Genomic DNA, 20,076 nt, shown 5'->3' with positions numbered 1-20,076 from the left:
AGTAGTTTTATTCTTGTACATAGGGTCAGTATTATAGTAGTTATATTCTTGTACATAGGAGCAGTATTATAGTAGTTATATTCTTGTACATAGGGGGCAGTATTATAGTAGTTATATTCTTGTACATAGAGGCAGTATTATAGTAGTTATATTCTTGTACATAGGGGCAGTATTATAGTAGTTATATTCTTGTACATAGGGGCAGAATTATAGTAGTTATATTCTTGTACATAGGGGCAGTATTATAGTAGTTATATTCTTGTACATAGGGGCAGTATTATAGTAGTTATATTCTTGTACATAGGAGGAGTATTATAGTAGTTATATTCTTGTACATAGGGGGCAGTATTATAGTAGTTATATTCTTGTACATAGGGGCAGAATTATAGTAGTTATATTGTTGTACATTGGAGCAGTATTATAGTAGTTACATTCTTGTACATAGCGGCAGTATTATAGTAGTTATATTCTTGTACATAGGACCAGTATTATAGTAGTTATATTCTTGTACATAGGAGCAGTATTATAGTAGTTATATTCTTGTACATAGCGGCAGTATTATAGTAGTTATATTCTCGTACATAGGACCAGTATTATAGTAGTTATATTCTTGTACATCGGAGCAGTATTATAGTAGTTATATTCTTATACATAAGGGCAGTAATATAGTAGTTATATTCTTGTACATAGGGGCAGTATTATAGAAGTTATATTCTTGTACATAGAGGCAGTATTATAGTAGTTATATTCTTGTACACAGGGGCAGTATTATAGTAGTTATATTCTTGTACATAGGACCAGTATTATAGTAGATATATTCTTGTACATAGGAGCAGTATTATACTAGTTATATTCTTGTACATAGAGGCAGTATTATAGTAGCTATATTCTTGTACATAGGAGCAGTATTATAGTAGTTATATTCTTGTACATAGGGGCAGTATTATAGTAGTTATATTCTTGTACATAGGGGGCAGTATTATAGTAGATATATTCTTGTACATAGAGGACAGTATTATAGTAGTTATATTCTTGTACATAGGGGCAGTATTATAGTAGTTATATTCTTGTACATAGGAGCAGTATTATAGTAGTTATATTCTTGTACATAGGGGCAGTATTATAGTAGATATATTCTTGTACATAGAGGACAGTATTATAGTAGTTATATTCTTGTACATAGGGGCAGTATTATAGTAGCTATATTCTTGTAAATAGGGGCAGTATTATAGTGGTTATATTCTTGTACATAGCGGGCAGTATTATAGCAGTTATATTCTTGTACATAGGAGCAGTATTATAGTAGTTATATTCTTGTACATAGCGGCAGTATTATAGTAGTTATATTCTTGTACATAGGAGCAGTATTATAGTACTTATATTCTTGTACATAGGGGGCAGTATTATAGTAGTTATATTCTTGTATATAGGGGCAGTATTATAGTAGCTATATTCTTGTACATATAGGCAGTATTATAGTAGTTATATTCTTGTACATTGGAGCAGTATTATAGTAGTTATATTCTTGAACATATAGGCAGTATTATAGTGGTTATATTCCTGTACATAGGAGCAGTATTATAGTAGTTATATTCTTGTACATAGCAGCAGTATTATAGTAGTTATATTCTTGTACATAGCACCAGCATTATAGTAGTTTTATTCTTGTACATAGGGACAGTATTATAGTAGTTATATTCTTGTACATAGGAGCAGTATTATAGTAGTTATATTCTTGTACATAGCACCAGCATTATAGTAGTTATATTCTTGTACATAGGGGGCAGTATTATAGTAGTTTTATTCTTGTACATAGGGTCAGTATTATAGTAGTTATATTCTTGTACATAGGAGCAGTATTATAGTAGTTATATTCTTGTACATAGGGGGCAGTATTATAGTAGTTATATTCTTGTACATAGAGGCAGTATTATAGTAGTTATATTCTTGTACATAGGGGCAGTATTATAGTAGTTATATTCTTGTACATAGGGGCAGAATTATAGTAGTTATATTCTTGTACATAGGGGCAGTATTATAGTAGTTATATTCTTGTACATAGGGGCAGTATTATAGTAGTTATATTCTTGTACATAGGAGGAGTATTATAGTAGTTATATTCTTGTACATAGGGGGCAGTATTATAGTAGTTATATTCTTGTACATAGGGGCAGAATTATAGTAGTTATATTGTTGTACATTGGAGCAGTATTATAGTAGTTACATTCTTGTACATAGCGGCAGTATTATAGTAGTTATATTCTTGTACATAGGACCAGTATTATAGTAGTTATATTCTTGTACATAGGAGCAGTATTATAGTAGTTATATTCTTGTACATAGCGGCAGTATTATAGTAGTTATATTCTCGTACATAGGACCAGTATTATAGTAGTTATATTCTTGTACATCGGAGCAGTATTATAGTAGTTATATTCTTATACATAAGGGCAGTAATATAGTAGTTATATTCTTGTACATAGGGGCAGTATTATAGAAGTTATATTCTTGTACATAGAGGCAGTATTATAGTAGTTATATTCTTGTACACAGGGGCAGTATTATAGTAGTTATATTCTTGTACATAGGACCAGTATTATAGTAGATATATTCTTGTACATAGGAGCAGTATTATAGTAGTTATATTCTTGTACATAGGGGAAGTATTATAGTAGTCATATTCTTGTACATCGGAGCAGTATTATAGTAGTTATATTCTTGTACATAGGGGCAGTATTATAGTAGTTATATTCTTGTACATAGGGAGCAGTATTATAGTAGTTATATTCTTGTACATAGGACCAGAATTATAGTAGTTATATTCTTGTACATAGGAGCAGTATTATAGTAGTTATATTCTTGTACATCGGAGCAGTATTATAGTAGTTATATTCTTGTACATAGGGGCAGTATTATAGTAGTTATATTCTTGTACATAGGAGCAGTATTATAGTAGTTATATTCTTGTATATAGGGGCAGTATTATAGTAGTTATATTCTTGTACATAGGGGCAGTGTTATAGTAGTTATATTCTTGTACATCGGAGCAGTATTACAGTAGTTATATTCTTGTACATAGGGGCAATATTATAGTAGCTATATTCTTGTACATCGGAGCAGTATTATAGTAGCTATATTCTTGTACATCGGAGCAGTATTATAGTAGTTATATTCTTGTACATAGCGGCAGTATTATAGTAGTTATATTCTTGCACATAGGACCAGTATTATAGTAGTTATATTCTTGTACATAGGGGCAGTATTATAGTAGTTATATTCTTGTACATAGCGGCAGTATTATAGTAGTTATATTCTTGTACATAGGAGCAGTATTATAGTAGTTATATTCTTGTACATAGGAGGCAGTATTATAGTAGCTATATTCTTGTACATAGGGGGCAGTATTATAGTAGTTATATTCTTGTACATAGAGGGCAGTATTATAGTAGTTATATTCTTGTACATAGGAGCAGTATTATAGTAGTTATATTCTTGTACATAGGGGGCAGTATTATAGTAGTTATATTCTTGTACATAGGGGGCAGTATTATAGTAGTTATATTCTTGTACATAGGGGGCAGTATTATATTAGTTATATTCTTGTACATAGGGGGCAGTATTATAGTAGTTATATTCCTGTACATAGGGGGCAGTATTATAGTAGTTATATTCTTGTACATAGGAGCAGTATTATAGTAGTTATATTCTTGTACATAGGAGGCAGTATTGTAGTAGTTATATTCTTGTACATAGGACCAGTATTATAGTAGTTATATTCTTGTACATAGCGGCAGTATTATAGTAGTTATATTCTTGTACATAGGACCAGTATTATAGTAGTTATATTCTTGTACATAGGAGTAGTATTATAGTAGTTATATTCTTGTACATAGGGGGCAGTATTATAGTAGTTATATTCTTGTACATAGGGGGCAGTATTATAGTAGTTATATTCTTGTACATAGGGGGCAGTATTATAGTAGTTATATTCCTGTACATAGGGGGCAGTATTATAGTTGTTATATTCTTGTACATAGGAGCAGTATTATAGTAGCTATATTCTTGTACATAGGAGGCAGTATTGTAGTATTTATATTCTTGTACATAGGACCAGTATTATAGTAGTTATATTCTTGTACATAGCGGCAGTATTATAGTAGTTATATTCTTGTACATAGGACCAGTATTATAGTAGTTATATTCTTGTACATAGGAGTAGTATTATAGTAGTTATATTCTTGTACATAGGGGGCAGTATTATAGTAGTTATATTCTTGTACATAGGGGGCAGTATTATAGTAGTTATATTCCTGTACATAGGGGGCAGTATTATAGTAGTTATATTCTTGTACATAGGAGCAGTATTATAGTAGTTATATTCTTGTACATAGGAGGCAGTATTGTAGTAGTTATATTCTTGTACATAGGACCAGTATTATAGTAGTTATATTCTTGTACATAGCGGCAGTATTATAGTAGTTATATTCTTGTACATAGGACCAGTATTATAGTAGTTATATTCTTGTACATAGGAGTAGTATTATAGTAGTTATATTCTTGTACATAGGGGGCAGTATTATAGTAGTTATATTCTTGTACATAGGGGGCAGTATTATAGTAGTTATATTCTTGTACATAGGGGGCAGTATTATAGTAGTTATATTCCTGTACATAGGGGGCAGTATTATAGTTGTTATATTCTTGTACATAGGAGCAGTATTATAGTAGCTATATTCTTGTACATAGGAGGCAGTATTGTAGTATTTATATTCTTGTACATAGGACCAGTATTATAGTAGTTATATTCTTGTACATAGCGGCAGTATTATAGTAGTTATATTCTTGTACATAGGACCAGTATTATAGTAGTTATATTCTTGTACATAGGAGTAGTATTATAGTAGTTATATTCTTGTACATAGGGGGCAGTATTATAGTAGTTATATTCTTGTACATAGGGGGCAGTATTATAGTAGTTATATTCTTGCACATAGGAGCAGTATTATAGTAGTTATATTCTTGTACATAGGAGCAGTATTATAGTAGTTATATTCTTGTACATAGGGGGCAGTATTATAGTAGTTATATTCTTGTACATAGGGGGAAGTATTATAGTAGTTATATTCTTGCACATAGGAGCAGTATTATAGTAGTTATATTCTTGTACATAGGGGCAGTATTATAGTAGTTATATTCTTGTACATAGGGGGCAGTATTATAGTAGTTATATTCTTGTACATAGGGGGCAGTATTATAGTAGTTATATTCTTGCACATAGGAGCAGTATTATAGTACTTATATTCTTGTACATAGGAGCAGTATTATAGTAGCTATATTCTTGTACAAAGGGGGCAGTATTATAGTAGTTATATTCTTGTACATAGGGGCAGTATTATAGTAGTTATATTCTTGTACATAGGGAACAGTATTATAGTAGTTATATTCTTGTACATGGGGCAGTATTATAGTAGTTATATTCTTGTACATAGGAGCAGTATTATAGTAGTTATATTCTTGTACATAGGGGCAGTATTATAGTAGTTATATTCTTGTACATATGGGAAGTATTATAGTAGTTATATTCTTGTACATAGGGGCAGTATTATAGTAGTTATATTCTTGTACATATGGGAAGTATTATAGCAGTTATATTCTTGTACATAGGGGGCAGTATTATAGTAGTTATATTCTTGTACATAGAGGGCAGTATTATAGTAGTTATATTCTTGTACATAGGGGGGCAGTATTATAGTAGTTATATTCTTGTACATAGAGGGCAGTATTATAGTAGTTATATTCTTGTACATAGGGGACAGTATTATAGTAGTAATATTCTTGTACATAGAGGGCAGTATTATAGTAGTTATATTCTTGTACATAGGGGGCAGTATTATAGTAGTTATATTCTTGTACATAGGGGCAGTATTATAGTAGTTATATTCTTGTACATAGGGGCAGTATTATAGTAGTTATATTCTTGTACATAGGGGGCAGAATTATAGTAGTTATATTCTTGTACATAGGGGACAGTATAATAGTAGTTATATTCTTGTACATTGGGTGCAATATTACAGTAGTTATTTTCTTGTACATAGGGGGCAGTATTATAGTAGTTATTTTCTTGTACATAGGGGACTGTATTATAGTAGTTATATTCTTGTACATTGGGTGCAATATTATAGTAGTTATATTCTTGTACATAAGTGGCAGTATTATAGTAGTTATGTTCTTGTACATAGGGGCAGTATTATAGTAGTTATATTCTTGTACATAGGGGGCAGTATTATAGTAGTTATATTCTTGTACATAGGGGGCAGTGTTATAGTAGTTATATTCTTGTACATAGGGGGCAGTATTATAGTAGTTATATTTCTGTACATAGGGGGCAGTATTATAGTTGTTATATTCTTGTACATAGGAGCAGTATTATAGTAGCTATATTCTTGTACATAGGAGGCAGTATTGTAGTAGTTATATTCTTGTACATAGGACCAGTATTATAGTAGTTATATTCTTGTACATAGCGGCAGTATTATAGTAGTTATATTCTTGTACATAGGACCAGTATTATAGTAGTTATATTCTTGTACATAGGAGTAGTATTATAGTAGTTATATTCTTGTACATAGGGGGCAGTATTATAGTAGTTATATTCTTGTACATAGGGGGCAGTATTATAGTAGTTATATTCTTGCACATAGGAGCAGTATTATAGTAGTTATATTCTTGTACATAGGAGCAGTATTATAGTAGTTATATTCTTGTACATAGGGGCAGTATTATAGTAGTTATATTCTTGTACATAGGGGGAAGTATTATAGTAGTTATATTCTTGCACATAGGAGCAGTATTATAGTAGTTATATTCTTGTACATAGGGGCAGTATTATAGTAGTTATATTCTTGTACATAGGGGGCAGTATTATAGTAGTTATATTCTTGTACATAGGGGGCAGTATTATAGTAGTTATATTCTTGCACATAGGAGCAGTATTATAGTACTTATATTCTTGTACATAGGAGCAGTATTATAGTAGCTATATTCTTGTACAAAGGGGGCAGTATTATAGTAGTTATATTCTTGTACATAGGGGGCAGTATTATAGTAGTTATATTCTTGTACATAGGAGCAGTATTATAGTAGTTATATTCTTGTACATAGGGAACAGTATTATAGTAGTTATATTCTTGTACATGGGGCAGTATTATAGTAGTTATATTCTTGTACATAGGAGCAGTATTATAGTAGTTATATTCTTGTACATATGGGAAGTATTATAGTAGTTATATTCTTGTACATAGGGGCAGTATTATAGTAGTTATATTCTTGTACATATGGGAAGTATTATAGCAGTTATATTCTTGTACATGGGGGCAGTATTATAGTAGTTATATTCTTGTACATAGAGGGCAGTATTATAGTAGTTATATTCTTGTACATAGGGGGCAGTATTATAGTAGTTATATTCTTGTACATAGAGGGCAGTATTATAGTAGTTATATTCTTGTACATAGGGGACAGTATTATAGTAGTAATATTCTTGTACATAGAGGGCAGTATTATAGTAGTTATATTCTTGTACATAGGGGGCAGTATTATAGTAGTTATATTCTTGTACATAGGGGCAGTATTATAGTAGTTATATTCTTGTACATAGGGGCAGTATTATAGTAGTTATATTCTTGTACATAGGGGGCAGAATTATAGTAGTTATATTCTTGTACATAGGGGACAGTATAATAGTAGTTATATTCTTGTACATTGGGTGCAATATTACAGTAGTTATTTTCTTGTACATAGGGGGCAGTATTATAGTAGTTATTTTCTTGTACATAGGGGACTGTATTATAGTAGTTATATTCTTGTACATTGGGTGCAATATTATAGTAGTTATATTCTTGTACATAAGTGGCAGTATTATAGTAGTTATGTTCTTGTACATAGGGGCAGTATTATAGTAGTTATATTCTTGTACATAGGAGCAGTATTATAGTAGTTATATTCTTGTACATAGGAGCGGTATTATAGTAGTTATATTCTTGTACATAGGAGCAGTATTATAGTAGTTATATTCTTGTACATAGGAGCAGTATTATAGTAGTTATATTCTTGTACATAGGGAGCAGCATTATAGCAGTTATATTCTTGTACATAGGAGCGGTATTATAGTAGTTATATTCTTGTACATAGGGGGCAGTATTATAGTAGTTATGTTCTTGTACATAGGGGCAGTATTATAGTAGATATATTCTTGTACATAGGTGCAGTATTATAGTAGCTATATTCTTGTACATAGGGGCAGTATTATAGTTGTTATATTCTTGTACACAGGGGTCAGTATTATAGTAATTATATTCTTGTACATAGGAGCAGTATTATAGTAGTTATATTCTTGTACATAGGAGACAGTATTATAGTAGTTATATTCTTGTACATAGGGACAGTATTATAGTAATTATATTCTTGTACATAGGGGGCAGTATTATAGTAGTTATATTCTTGTACATAGGAGCAGTATTATAGTAGTTATAGTCTTGTACATAGGGGTAGTATTATAGTAGTTATATCCTTGTACATAGGGTGCATTGTTATAGTAGTTATATTCTTTACATAGGGGCAGTATTATAGTAGTTATATTCTTGTACACAAGGGTCAGTATTATAGTAGTTATATTCTTGTACATTGGGGGCAGTATTATAGTAGTTATATTTTTGTACATAGGAGCAGTATTATTGTAGTTATATTCTTGTACATAGGGGGCAGTATTATAGTAGTTATATTCTTGTACATAAAAGCAGCATTATAGTAGTTATATTCTTGTACATAGGGGGCAGTATTATAGTAGTTATATTCTTGTACATAAAAGCAGTATTATAGTAGTTATATTCTTGTACATAGGGGGCAGTATTATAGTAGATATATTCTTGTACATAAAAGCAGTATTATAGTAGTTATATTCTTGTTCATAGGGTTAGTATTATAGTAGTTATGTTCTTGTACATAGAAGCAGTATTATAGTAGTTACATTCTTGTACATAGGGGGCAGTATTATAGTAGTTATATTCTTGTACATAGGGGGCAGTATTATAGTAGTTATATTCTTGTACATAGGGGGCAGTATTATAGTAGTTATATTCTTGTACATAGGGGCAGTATTATAGTAGTAATATTCTTGTACATAGAGGGCAGTATTATAGTAGTTATATTCTTGTACATAGAAGCAGTATTATAGTAGTTATATTCTTGTACATAGGGGAAGTATTATAGTAGTTATATTCTTGTACATAGGAGCAGTATTATAGTAGTTATATTCTTGTACATAGGGGCAGTATTATCGTAGTTATATTCTTGTACATAGGGGACAGTATTATAGTAGTTATATTCTTGTACATAGGGGGCAGTATTATAGTAGTTATATTCTTGTACATAGGGGCAGAATTATAGTAGTTATTTTCTTGTACATAGGGGGCAGTATTATATTAGTTATATTCTTGTATATGGGGCAGTATTATAGTAGTTATCTTTTTGTACATAGGGGCAGTATTATAGTAGTTATATTCTTGTACATTGGGGCAGAATTATAGTAGTTATTTTCTTGTACATATGGGGCAGTATTATAGTAGTTATATTCTTGTACATAGGGGCAGTATTATAGTAGTTATATTCTTGTACATAGGGTAGTATTATAGTAGTTATATTCTTGCATATGGGGCAGTATTATTGTAGTTATATCCTTGTAGATAGGAGCAGTATTATAGTAGTTATATTCTTGTACATAGGAGCAGTATTATAGTAGTTATATTCTTGTACATAGGAGCAGTATTATAGTAGTTATATTCTTGTACATAGGGGCAGTATTATAGTAGTTATATTCTTGTACATAGGGGCAGTATTATTGTAGTTATATCCTTGTACATAGGGGCAGTATTATAGTAGTTATATTCTTGTGCATAGGAGCAGTATTATAGTAGTTATATTCTTGTACATAGGAGCAGTATTATTGTAGTTATATCCTTGTACATAGGAGCAGTATTATAGTAGTTATATTCTTGTACATAGGAGCAGTATTATTGTAGTTATATCCTTGTACTTAGGGGCAGTATTATAGTAGTTATATTCTTGTACATAGGAGCAGTATTATAGTAGTTATATTCTTGTACATAGGAGCAGTATTATAGTAGTTATATTCTTGTACATAGGGGCAGTATTATAGTAGTTATATTCTTGTACATAGGGGCAGTATTATAGTAGTTATATTCTTGTACATAGGGGGCAGTATTATAGTAGTTATATTCTTGTACATAGAGGGCAGTATTATAGTAGTTATATTCTTGTACATAGGGGACAGTATTATAGTAGTAATATTCTTGTACATAGAGGGCAGTATTATAGTAGTTATATTCTTGTACATAGGGGGCAGAATTATAGTAGTTATATTCTTGTACATAGGGGACAGTATAATAGTAGTTATATTCTTGTACATTGGGTGCAATATTACAGTAGTTATTTTCTTGTACATAGGGGGCAGTATTATAGTAGTTATTTTCTTGTACATAGGGGACTGTATTATAGTAGTTATATTCTTGTACATTGGGTGCAATATTATAGTAGTTATATTCTTGTACATAAGTGGCAGTATTATAGTAGTTATGTTCTTGTACATAGGGGCAGTATTATAGTAGTTATATTCTTGTACATAGGAGCAGTATTATAGTAGTTATATTCTTGTACATAGGAGCGGTATTATAGTAGTTATATTCTTGTACATAGGAGCAGTATTATAGTAGTTATATTCTTGTACATAGGAGCAGTATTATAGTAGTTATATTCTTGTACATAGGGAGCAGCATTATAGCAGTTATATTCTTGTACATAGGAGCGGTATTATAGTAGTTATATTCTTGTACATAGGGGGCAGTATTATAGTAGTTATGTTCTTGTACATAGGGGCAGTATTATAGTAGATATATTCTTGTACATAGGTGCAGTATTATAGTAGCTATATTCTTGTACATAGGGGCAGTATTATAGTTGTTATATTCTTGTACACAGGGGTCAGTATTATAGTAATTATATTCTTGTACATAGGAGCAGTATTATAGTAGTTATATTCTTGTACATAGGAGACAGTATTATAGTAGTTATATTCTTGTACATAGGGACAGTATTATAGTAATTATATTCTTGTACATAGGGGGCAGTATTATAGTAGTTATATTCTTGTACATAGGAGCAGTATTATAGTAGTTATATTCTTGTACATAGGGGTAGTATTATAGTAGTTATATCCTTGTACATAGGGTGCATTGTTATAGTAGTTATATTCTTTACATAGGGGCAGTATTATAGTAGTTATATTCTTGTACACAAGGGTCAGTATTATAGTAGTTATATTCTTGTACATTGGGGGCAGTATTATAGTAGTTATATTTTTGTACATAGGAGCAGTATTATTGTAGTTATATTCTTGTACATAGGGGGCAGTATTATAGTAGTTATATTCTTGTACATAAAAGCAGCATTATAGTAGTTATATTCTTGTACATAGGGGGCAGTATTATAGTAGTTATATTCTTGTACATAAAAGCAGTATTATAGTAGTTATATTCTTGTACATAGGGGGCAGTATTATAGTAGATATATTCTTGTACATAAAAGCAGTATTATAGTAGTTATATTCTTGTTCATAGGGTTAGTATTATAGTAGTTATGTTCTTGTACATAGAAGCAGTATTATAGTAGTTACATTCTTGTACATAGGGGGCAGTATTATAGTAGTTATATTCTTGTACATAGGGGGCAGTATTATAGTAGTTATATTCTTGTACATAGGGGGCAGTATTATAGTAGTTATATTCTTGTACATAGGGGCAGTATTATAGTAGTAATATTCTTGTACATAGAGGGCAGTATTATAGTAGTTATATTCTTGTACATAGAAGCAGTATTATAGTAGTTATATTCTTGTACATAGGGGAAGTATTATAGTAGTTATATTCTTGTACATAGGAGCAGTATTATAGTAGTTATATTCTTGTACATAGGGGCAGTATTATCGTAGTTATATTCTTGTACATAGGGGACAGTATTATAGTAGTTATATTCTTGTACATAGGGGGCAGTATTATAGTAGTTATATTCTTGTACATAGGGGCAGAATTATAGTAGTTATTTTCTTGTACATAGGGGGCAGTATTATATTAGTTATATTCTTGTATATGGGGCAGTATTATAGTAGTTATCTTTTTGTACATAGGGGCAGTATTATAGTAGTTATATTCTTGTACATTGGGGCAGAATTATAGTAGTTATTTTCTTGTACATATGGGGCAGTATTATAGTAGTTATATTCTTGTACATAGGGGCAGTATTATAGTAGTTATATTCTTGTACATAGGGTAGTATTATAGTAGTTATATTCTTGCATATGGGGCAGTATTATTGTAGTTATATCCTTGTAGATAGGAGCAGTATTATAGTAGTTATATTCTTGTACATAGGAGCAGTATTATAGTAGTTATATTCTTGTACATAGGAGCAGTATTATAGTAGTTATATTCTTGTACATAGGGGCAGTATTATAGTAGTTATATTCTTGTACATAGGGGCAGTATTATTGTAGTTATATCCTTGTACATAGGGGCAGTATTATAGTAGTTATATTCTTGTGCATAGGAGCAGTATTATAGTAGTTATATTCTTGTACATAGGAGCAGTATTATTGTAGTTATATCCTTGTACATAGGAGCAGTATTATAGTAGTTATATTCTTGTACATAGGAGCAGTATTATTGTAGTTATATCCTTGTACTTAGGGGCAGTATTATAGTAGTTATATTCTTGTACATAGGAGCAGTATTATAGTAGTTATATTCTTGTACATAGGAGCAGTATTATAGTAGTTATATTCTTGTACATAGGGGCAGTATTATAGTAGTTATATTCTTGTACATAGGGGCAGTATTATAGTAGTTATATTCTTGTACATAGGGGCAGTATTATAGTAGTTATATTCTTGTACATAGGGGCAGTATTATAGTAGTTATATTCTTGTACATAGGGGCAGTATTATAGTAGTTATATTCTTGTACATAGGGGCAGTATTATAGTAGTTATATTCTTGTACATAGGGGCAGTATTATAGTAGTTATATTCTTGTACATAGGGGGCAGTATTATAGTAGTTATATTCTTGTCCATAGGGGGCAGTATTATAGTAGTTATAGTCTTGTACATAGGGGGCAGTATTATAATAGTTATATCCTTGTACATAGGGGCAGTGTTATAGCAGGGGGCTTGGCTGACAACCTCTCCCACATGATATACAGGCAGGTTTTCAGCAGTAATAGATGATGAGCCGGTACTTTAATATAAGGTGTGTGTCCTTTATTACACATGATAATTATAGTCTATGTTTTTTAGGTTTATGTTCTCAGCTACCATCTAATGCTGAGATTTCGCTGCTGCTTTATAGGATATTTTTCAGAAGAGGTGACTGCTTTAGAATTGATAGCATCTGAGGTTATCATGGATTGCTTCTCCTGGTACCAGGGTTGTTATATTATCTATAGGTTACCTATTATCTATCAATTATCTCTTGTCTATCTGAGAATTGAGTTTTTCTGGCTATACTGGACGTAATATTCCACCAATGTACAAAAATAAAATTTGCAAGGTTCACAGATAATCAATTGCTCGTTTCCTTATAGGATCCATGCCCATAAATCCATCTCACACACACAATAATGGAGTAGGGACATGAATACCTTTTCCTTCATGTATCAGGTGTGTATCGGCCCAGAGCAGCGATGTACTGACCAGTGGCGATCGTCCATCTCCTACATCAGACCCTTTGGCCATTCTGGTTAATATTTATACAGGAATGTTCAGAGTTACCCTTTCCCCCCCATTGTGTAAGCTTCCCCCAGGCCCAAATCATTGAAGCCGAACCTGACTGGACTAAAAAAACGACAAATGGAATTTTTCCTACACTACAACTTTAAGAAGGAACGTAACAGGAAAAATGTGAATTTCTGATGCGGATCGTTCCTTACTGATTATTCAGATCACATCCCCTCCGCCGGCCACTGAGCTCTGATTCAACATGGAAGGCCGGGCCTTTGTGCGGATGACTGATGTCCCGGCCATTTAATACAGAGAGAGAGGACGGCATTTATATCACACAAAACCCAGCACAAGGCATCCTGGGAATTCTCCAGGAAGAGCCGCTTCAGCTTTACGCCCCAAATAATCAGAAAAAGAAAATAGCAATGGCCGCCGTTCACTGATGGAACAGAAAAATATGGGGGAAAAAAAACAATGTAACAGTTTCACATTCAGATTTTTGTCTCTTTGTTTCTTATTTCTGGGAAGGAGGGGGCATTTACTTTCCAATTAAATTTGCACATCAAAGCCTCCAAATAATAAAGAAATGCGGTCAAAATACCATCGGCCTTAGTGATACCAATTATAAGTAAATTCCATACATTTTTCTATATATATGTTAACCACAAAAAAAAAAGTTTCAAATTTTCCAAAAATTATTTTTGTGATTTTATTTTTTACCTTATTTTAATCATGATTAATCATAACCAATTCACTATGAGCAGCGGAAGGTTTATCATAAAAATACCAGCCCATATTCTAAGCATCTCACCAGCACAATACATGAACTAACACATTTTACCCAAATTTGTTTACTATGCTTTATTTATTTATTTATTTTTATACATACTATATTTTTATTCATATATGTATTATTTTTCTATTCTTTATTTTTTATATATTTTTTTGCCGTTTATTATATTCATGTCTGTTCACAGATTAATTTTTTTTTCTAATGAAATTAAACGACATATTTTCTATCAGTTTTCTTTTATTCAAAAAAGTTGTATTCTAGGAAAATACTCCATTTTTTATTCGTTTTAATATTTTATATGTCAAGGGTATAAAAATATATATATATATTTTCTGACATTCTATTAAGCTACAATTTTACATTTGTAATTCTAAACTTATATTTAAAAAAAAAAAAAAAAATTCCCCAAAATTTCAAAATGAAATTATGATGGTAAATACATTCATATTAAAGGAATTAATGTAATAGCAAATAAATTCTAGCATTATTTATCAATTGATTTACAAACTTCAAATCCCCCAAAATTTCAAGAATTTATAAAAAATTGATCTATTCATTTATAATGTGTCGTCCTTGGTAATAAGTTTTCTGAAGAAATAATAATAAAAATATTAATAATGGATTCAATCATCAAAATAATCAAACACCTCTGGAAAGGTGAAAATGACATAAAAAAGACAAGTTATCAATAAAGTTACTTAAATATTTTTACATTTTACAAATGTCCAAATTAAAATTTTGTGCAAAAGAAAATTGGAAAAAAGTGAAAATAATATTTACTGTCATCATGAAATTACCAAATTCAATTATAAACAGATTAAAAATACATTTTTATATTGTTGTCTTGGCCATCCCTCACCCACAATATTCACTGTATCAATATAATTAAGTAATTGCTATAATTAATAAATGCTTCAGCGATGACACATACACAACTGAGTTACTTGTCATTTTGTAAAAATGTTTATTTCTTTATATTTTTTTTCTTTCTTTTTTATCTTTTTTTACAACAAATAAAATATTGTGTCATTATAAACCCTAAAACTAAAACCAGGTGACAAACAAACAATAACATCAGATTTTGTGTCTTTGCGCTCAATTTATCTTTGTTCGTTTTTTTTCTATTTTTTTTTTTATTTAAACAGACAACAGAATTTATTGAAAATAAATAATTGGTAACTATAATAGACAATTCTGAATAAAATTGTTGAAAAAAGCAACTTTTAATGAAAATAGCATTTATTATACATCAGATACTAAATGGATAAAGTAAATGATCTTTTTTATTTTATTTTTTAAATTAATAAATTCAAAAAGTTCAATATACAAAACTGTACACTTATAAAGTTGGCAGAAACATTATTTCGTTGATTGTTTTGGGGCTAAATCTTAGCTCTGACTGGAGAAGAATTGAAAATATCAAAATGCTTATGATGAAAGAAAACATCAGCAGTTATTAACATTTCTGACTATAGATGGAAACAAAATCAACCAAACTTAAATTATAGAAGGTCTCAGACAGGGTAGATATGTGACTATTTGTACAGGCGATATGCACACATACAGCTCTGAATTAGATATGATGGGTAATGGGTCTGTGTTGGGCCTGGATTTGAGTCAAGGAAGAAAAAAAATTAATTTTGGGGTGCAAAAAAAATTATAATAATATATCTTAACAATGAGAGTAAAATCTGGATTTTGAATGCAAACAAAAATGAGCATATAGATGTGATTTTTAGGCACGCACCTCTTGATATAATCCTATAGTATCTGACATCTGGAAGCAGAGCTTTATATTATATAATAATACAAAAATTAAATAAAAAAAAAATACATAATATGATATATAAATATACAAACCATGGACATGCAGAGGGAGAATATGAGCAATAACAATGAGCAACATAATAGATGCTTGGACAGAACTCATGGAATATGGGCATTATGGATTTAACAGCCCCTTATAGAGGTTTTACAGTCACATACAGAGAACCCTACCTGCACTGAGACCACAAACAGTCTTGGATTTTCGTTGGACAGGGGGGGACAGAAAGAGAGAAATAGAGCTGATACAGAGACATAGAGAGATACAAAAAGATACAGAAACATAAAGATATACAAAAAAGATACAGAGACATAAAGAGATACAAAAAAGATACAGAGAGAGGGTCCAGCCACACTCCAGGCTGGTTCTGTCCTTGCTGGGCCCCCAGCACTGACACTGACCCCCACAGACAATAATAATGACACCCCAATAATAATCAGCAAACCAGGGATAACATGTATAAATGCGTAAAATGCTGGGTTGTCTGGATACATGACATGCACAATGGTTACTATAGCCAGGCTTCTCATTAACAGTCACTTATATGACACAGCAGACAAGGGCTTCTGCAGAGAGAGTAGTACCTTGTTACACAACAGTTAGCACTATAGAGGATGATGAGGGTGATGATGACTGCAGGGACCATCCTGATACACAAGGCTGGATAAAGCAAAAAATCGCCTTCACAAATATTGTGTACTGATCACATGGAGGAAAAAAAAAAAACAACCAAAAAAATGAGAATCCCAGATCCATCTCCAGAGTGAGAGGAGAAACGATTGTAAAACCAAAGTCACCTGAAATCTTAGATCTGATGTCATCAAGGCGCAGGAAGGTGAGAGGCACAGGTCTGATCGGACGAGAAGATCCCACAACACACAAACTTCTCTTCTTGGTAGTAAACAGCAGGTTTGTCTCAGTTATATTGCCAGATTTGGAACAAGCAGCTCCTCGAGTCTTTATTGATTTTTTTTAACTTTTTTTTTTTTTTTTTTGCAAAAGTTTTTGTGTCATTTTTCGTTCCGCCATAAAGAATAGAACATAAGTTAAAGAGAAAAAAAAAAGTAAAAAAAAAAAAAAAAAAGATTTTCCACTGTTTCTCATTGTTTGTTTTGAGGTCCAGGCAAGAGGTCAAGAGCCTATAGTCAAAGATCATGGCAGGAGGTGTCTGTTTTGACGTTGTGGGAGAAGACCTCGTGCGGCTGGAGGTCCCCTGGTGGGGTCATCCTTTTCTCCTTTTGTCTTCTATTACAAAACCAGACCCGGACCACTTCTTTCTCCAGCTGCAGGCTGTCTGCCAGGGAGGAGATCTCCAGGGCGGCTGGTTTGGGGCATTTGAGGAAATGGGTCTCCAGTACCCCTTTGACACTCACCTCTATGGAGGTCCTCTTCTTCCTTTTCCTGCCCTGGGCAGCTATTTTGTCGATGCTGGTGGGGCTACCTGTGGATGAGTCTGCTTCCTCCAGCCACTTGTTAAGCAGTGGCTTTAGCTTGCACATGTTCTTAAAGCTGAGCTGCAGAGCCTCAAACCTGCAGATGGTGGTCTGGGAGAAGACATTGCCATACAGGGTCCCCAGGGCCAAGCCAACATCTGCTTGGGTGAAGCCCAGCTTGATGCGTCTTTGTTTAAACTGCTTGGCAAACTGTTCCAACTCATCTGATGTCGGGGTCTCCTCGTCCGAATGGTCCTGGCAATGGTGGGAACCTAGGTCCACATGGTCGCTGGTGTCCCCTCGGAGCACAGGGTGCAAGCTTTGCGTGGTGACCGTCTGTGGAGGTGGGGTGAGCCCACCATGGTCCAGCATGCCACTGACAGTAAAGCCAGGCTGGGAGTAGATATTTATTGCCTGTCCACTGGAGGTGAGCGATGGGTTGTGAACTGGGCTGGCTCCCCATGCATTGGGGTGGTTTGTATGGGGTGAGTGATGGCTGACATGAGGTGACCTGTGATGGATGATGGTGCCCAGCTGAAGGTCTTCTCTGCCAGGTTTAATGTCCTGTTGGTCCAAAGGGCTGCTAGTTAAACTTGAAGACCAAGGGTTGGCATCGCCTAGACTGCCCATCCAGTGGTGTCCCAGAGGGTGGCCATTGCTGGGCACCCCCTGCAGATAGTCACTTTGGAGTAATTTTTGGGGGTTCCTGAAGGGACTCCCTTGCTGCATGCCCGCGGAATCTGCATGGACCAGGGATGTGGTGCTGAGGATGCTGTAGGGATTGGAAGCAGCTGTGGCCATTGCTCGGTGTGGATCCCCTACCAGCTATAATGTGCTAAGGGTGCAGCTCAAGCCTTTGACATCTACAAGGCAAGGAAGCCAAATCACTAACCGGTGTGTGAGTGACAGACACTGCAGCCAATGGGGACCCCTCCTCTGCTGGCTAGCCTTCCCTTCTGCCAATGGACCACCAGTAGGAGGGACCCTGCATCCACAGCAGCCAGGGAAACGCAGGGGTTAAATGGGACTGAGTAGGAAGTGAGCAAAGCAGGATCCTTCATTGGCTCCTGCGGGCTGAGTGTCCAGAGAGCCCGAATTAACCCTTCCCTATCCCCAGCGCCAGCCATCAAAGCAAACCCCACGTCACAAACGCAATAATTAAGATTAATTCGTGTTATTGCATGAAGTGAACGGAGGCTGAATATCTCCCCTGTCCCCAGCCTGTGCATCCAGCAAGAAGAACCTCTCTGGGCTCCATCCTCACAGACACGTCCACATGCAGCACACAGTAGCTCCACGCGTGGAAGGAACAGCGAGCAGCATCTCTCCAAGCCCCCAGGATCCCAGCTGTGCCGCTCAGTGAGAACAGTCCCCAGATTGGGGAGAAATCCATCCTGTGTGCATGAGATGTGGAAAGCAAAAGACAATGGAATGAATGGATAGAAAAATAAATAAAATAGTAAAAAAATAATAAAATACTGAAGATTGTCTCCTGTTAAGTCTCTGTCGCAATTTCCGTAAATTTAGTGTTTGCCAATTTCTACAATATCTCTATATGCAAATATATATGTATAATATATAATGTGCCTGTCCAGTCTCCATATTAATACATTGTAAATTCTCGCATGGGTGGAGGTTTTGGTGCATTTCTTGGGGTCAGCGTCTCCCACGCAGACTTTGCGCCCAGTTCGCGTTGTGTTTTCCTGCGCAGATTTCCACCCTCGTTAAATACCTTTAACAAACCCCTTAGTTAAAAAAAAAATGACCTTTCCTTGCATAATAGACGAGGGATCCGCGCTGCTGCCTAATTATATTTGCACTTATAGAGCTGCGCATCCGCCTCTTATTGGTTTGGAAATTCCATTAAATATATTGCCGGCTCCCAGGTTAAGCTTGATTTACATTAGCATACATTTTCATCTGTTTAGCAGAAATAAAGGAAGGAGCCCTGTGCACAAAGTCATTAAGGCTTTAGTTTCTGCAAGACGCCACAACTGGGGGAAAGTGGGGGGAAAGCTTCGAATAATGAGACCCTGTCCCCAGGAAGAAGGTAAGAACTTAGGGTGCAGGAGAAAAGAGAAGCTGGAGGCAGATGGGGGAGCAGGGGGCTAAATGCAAGGGGACAAGATGAACAGAGGAGACAACAAATGATGAGCAATGTGCATGGTACAAGGGGTGCAG

The 20,076-nt window shown here is 33.7% G+C and overlaps 1 protein-coding gene across 1 annotated transcript; it reads right to left on the bottom strand.

Annotated features, from left to right (window-relative positions):
* Positions 1-15,836: 15,836 nt before the first annotated feature.
* POU3F4 (POU class 3 homeobox 4) lies at positions 15,837-19,279 on the bottom strand. Its single transcript, XM_073642141.1, has one exon. The coding sequence runs from the start codon at positions 18,694-18,696 to the stop codon at positions 17,608-17,610; it is 1,089 nt and encodes a 362-aa protein (XP_073498242.1). The 5' UTR covers positions 18,697-19,279; the 3' UTR covers positions 15,837-17,607.
* Between the last annotated feature and the right edge of the window lie 797 nt (positions 19,280-20,076).

This window comes from Phyllobates terribilis, unplaced genomic scaffold, assembly GCF_046119375.1.
Source record: "Phyllobates terribilis strain yellow unplaced genomic scaffold, ASM4611937v1 Scaffold_7__3_contigs__length_470593459, whole genome shotgun sequence".
NCBI classification, from domain to species: Eukaryota; Metazoa; Chordata; class Amphibia; order Anura; family Dendrobatidae; genus Phyllobates; species Phyllobates terribilis.
Note: the sequence above shows the minus strand (reverse complement) of the source record. Positions and strands in the feature narration are given on the sequence as shown.

Bases quoted from the DNA above. Each gene is read 5' to 3' on its own strand.
- POU3F4 (XM_073642141.1), bottom strand. From the start codon at position 18,696: ATGGCCACAGCTGCTTCCAATCCCTACAGCATCCTCAGCACCACATCC.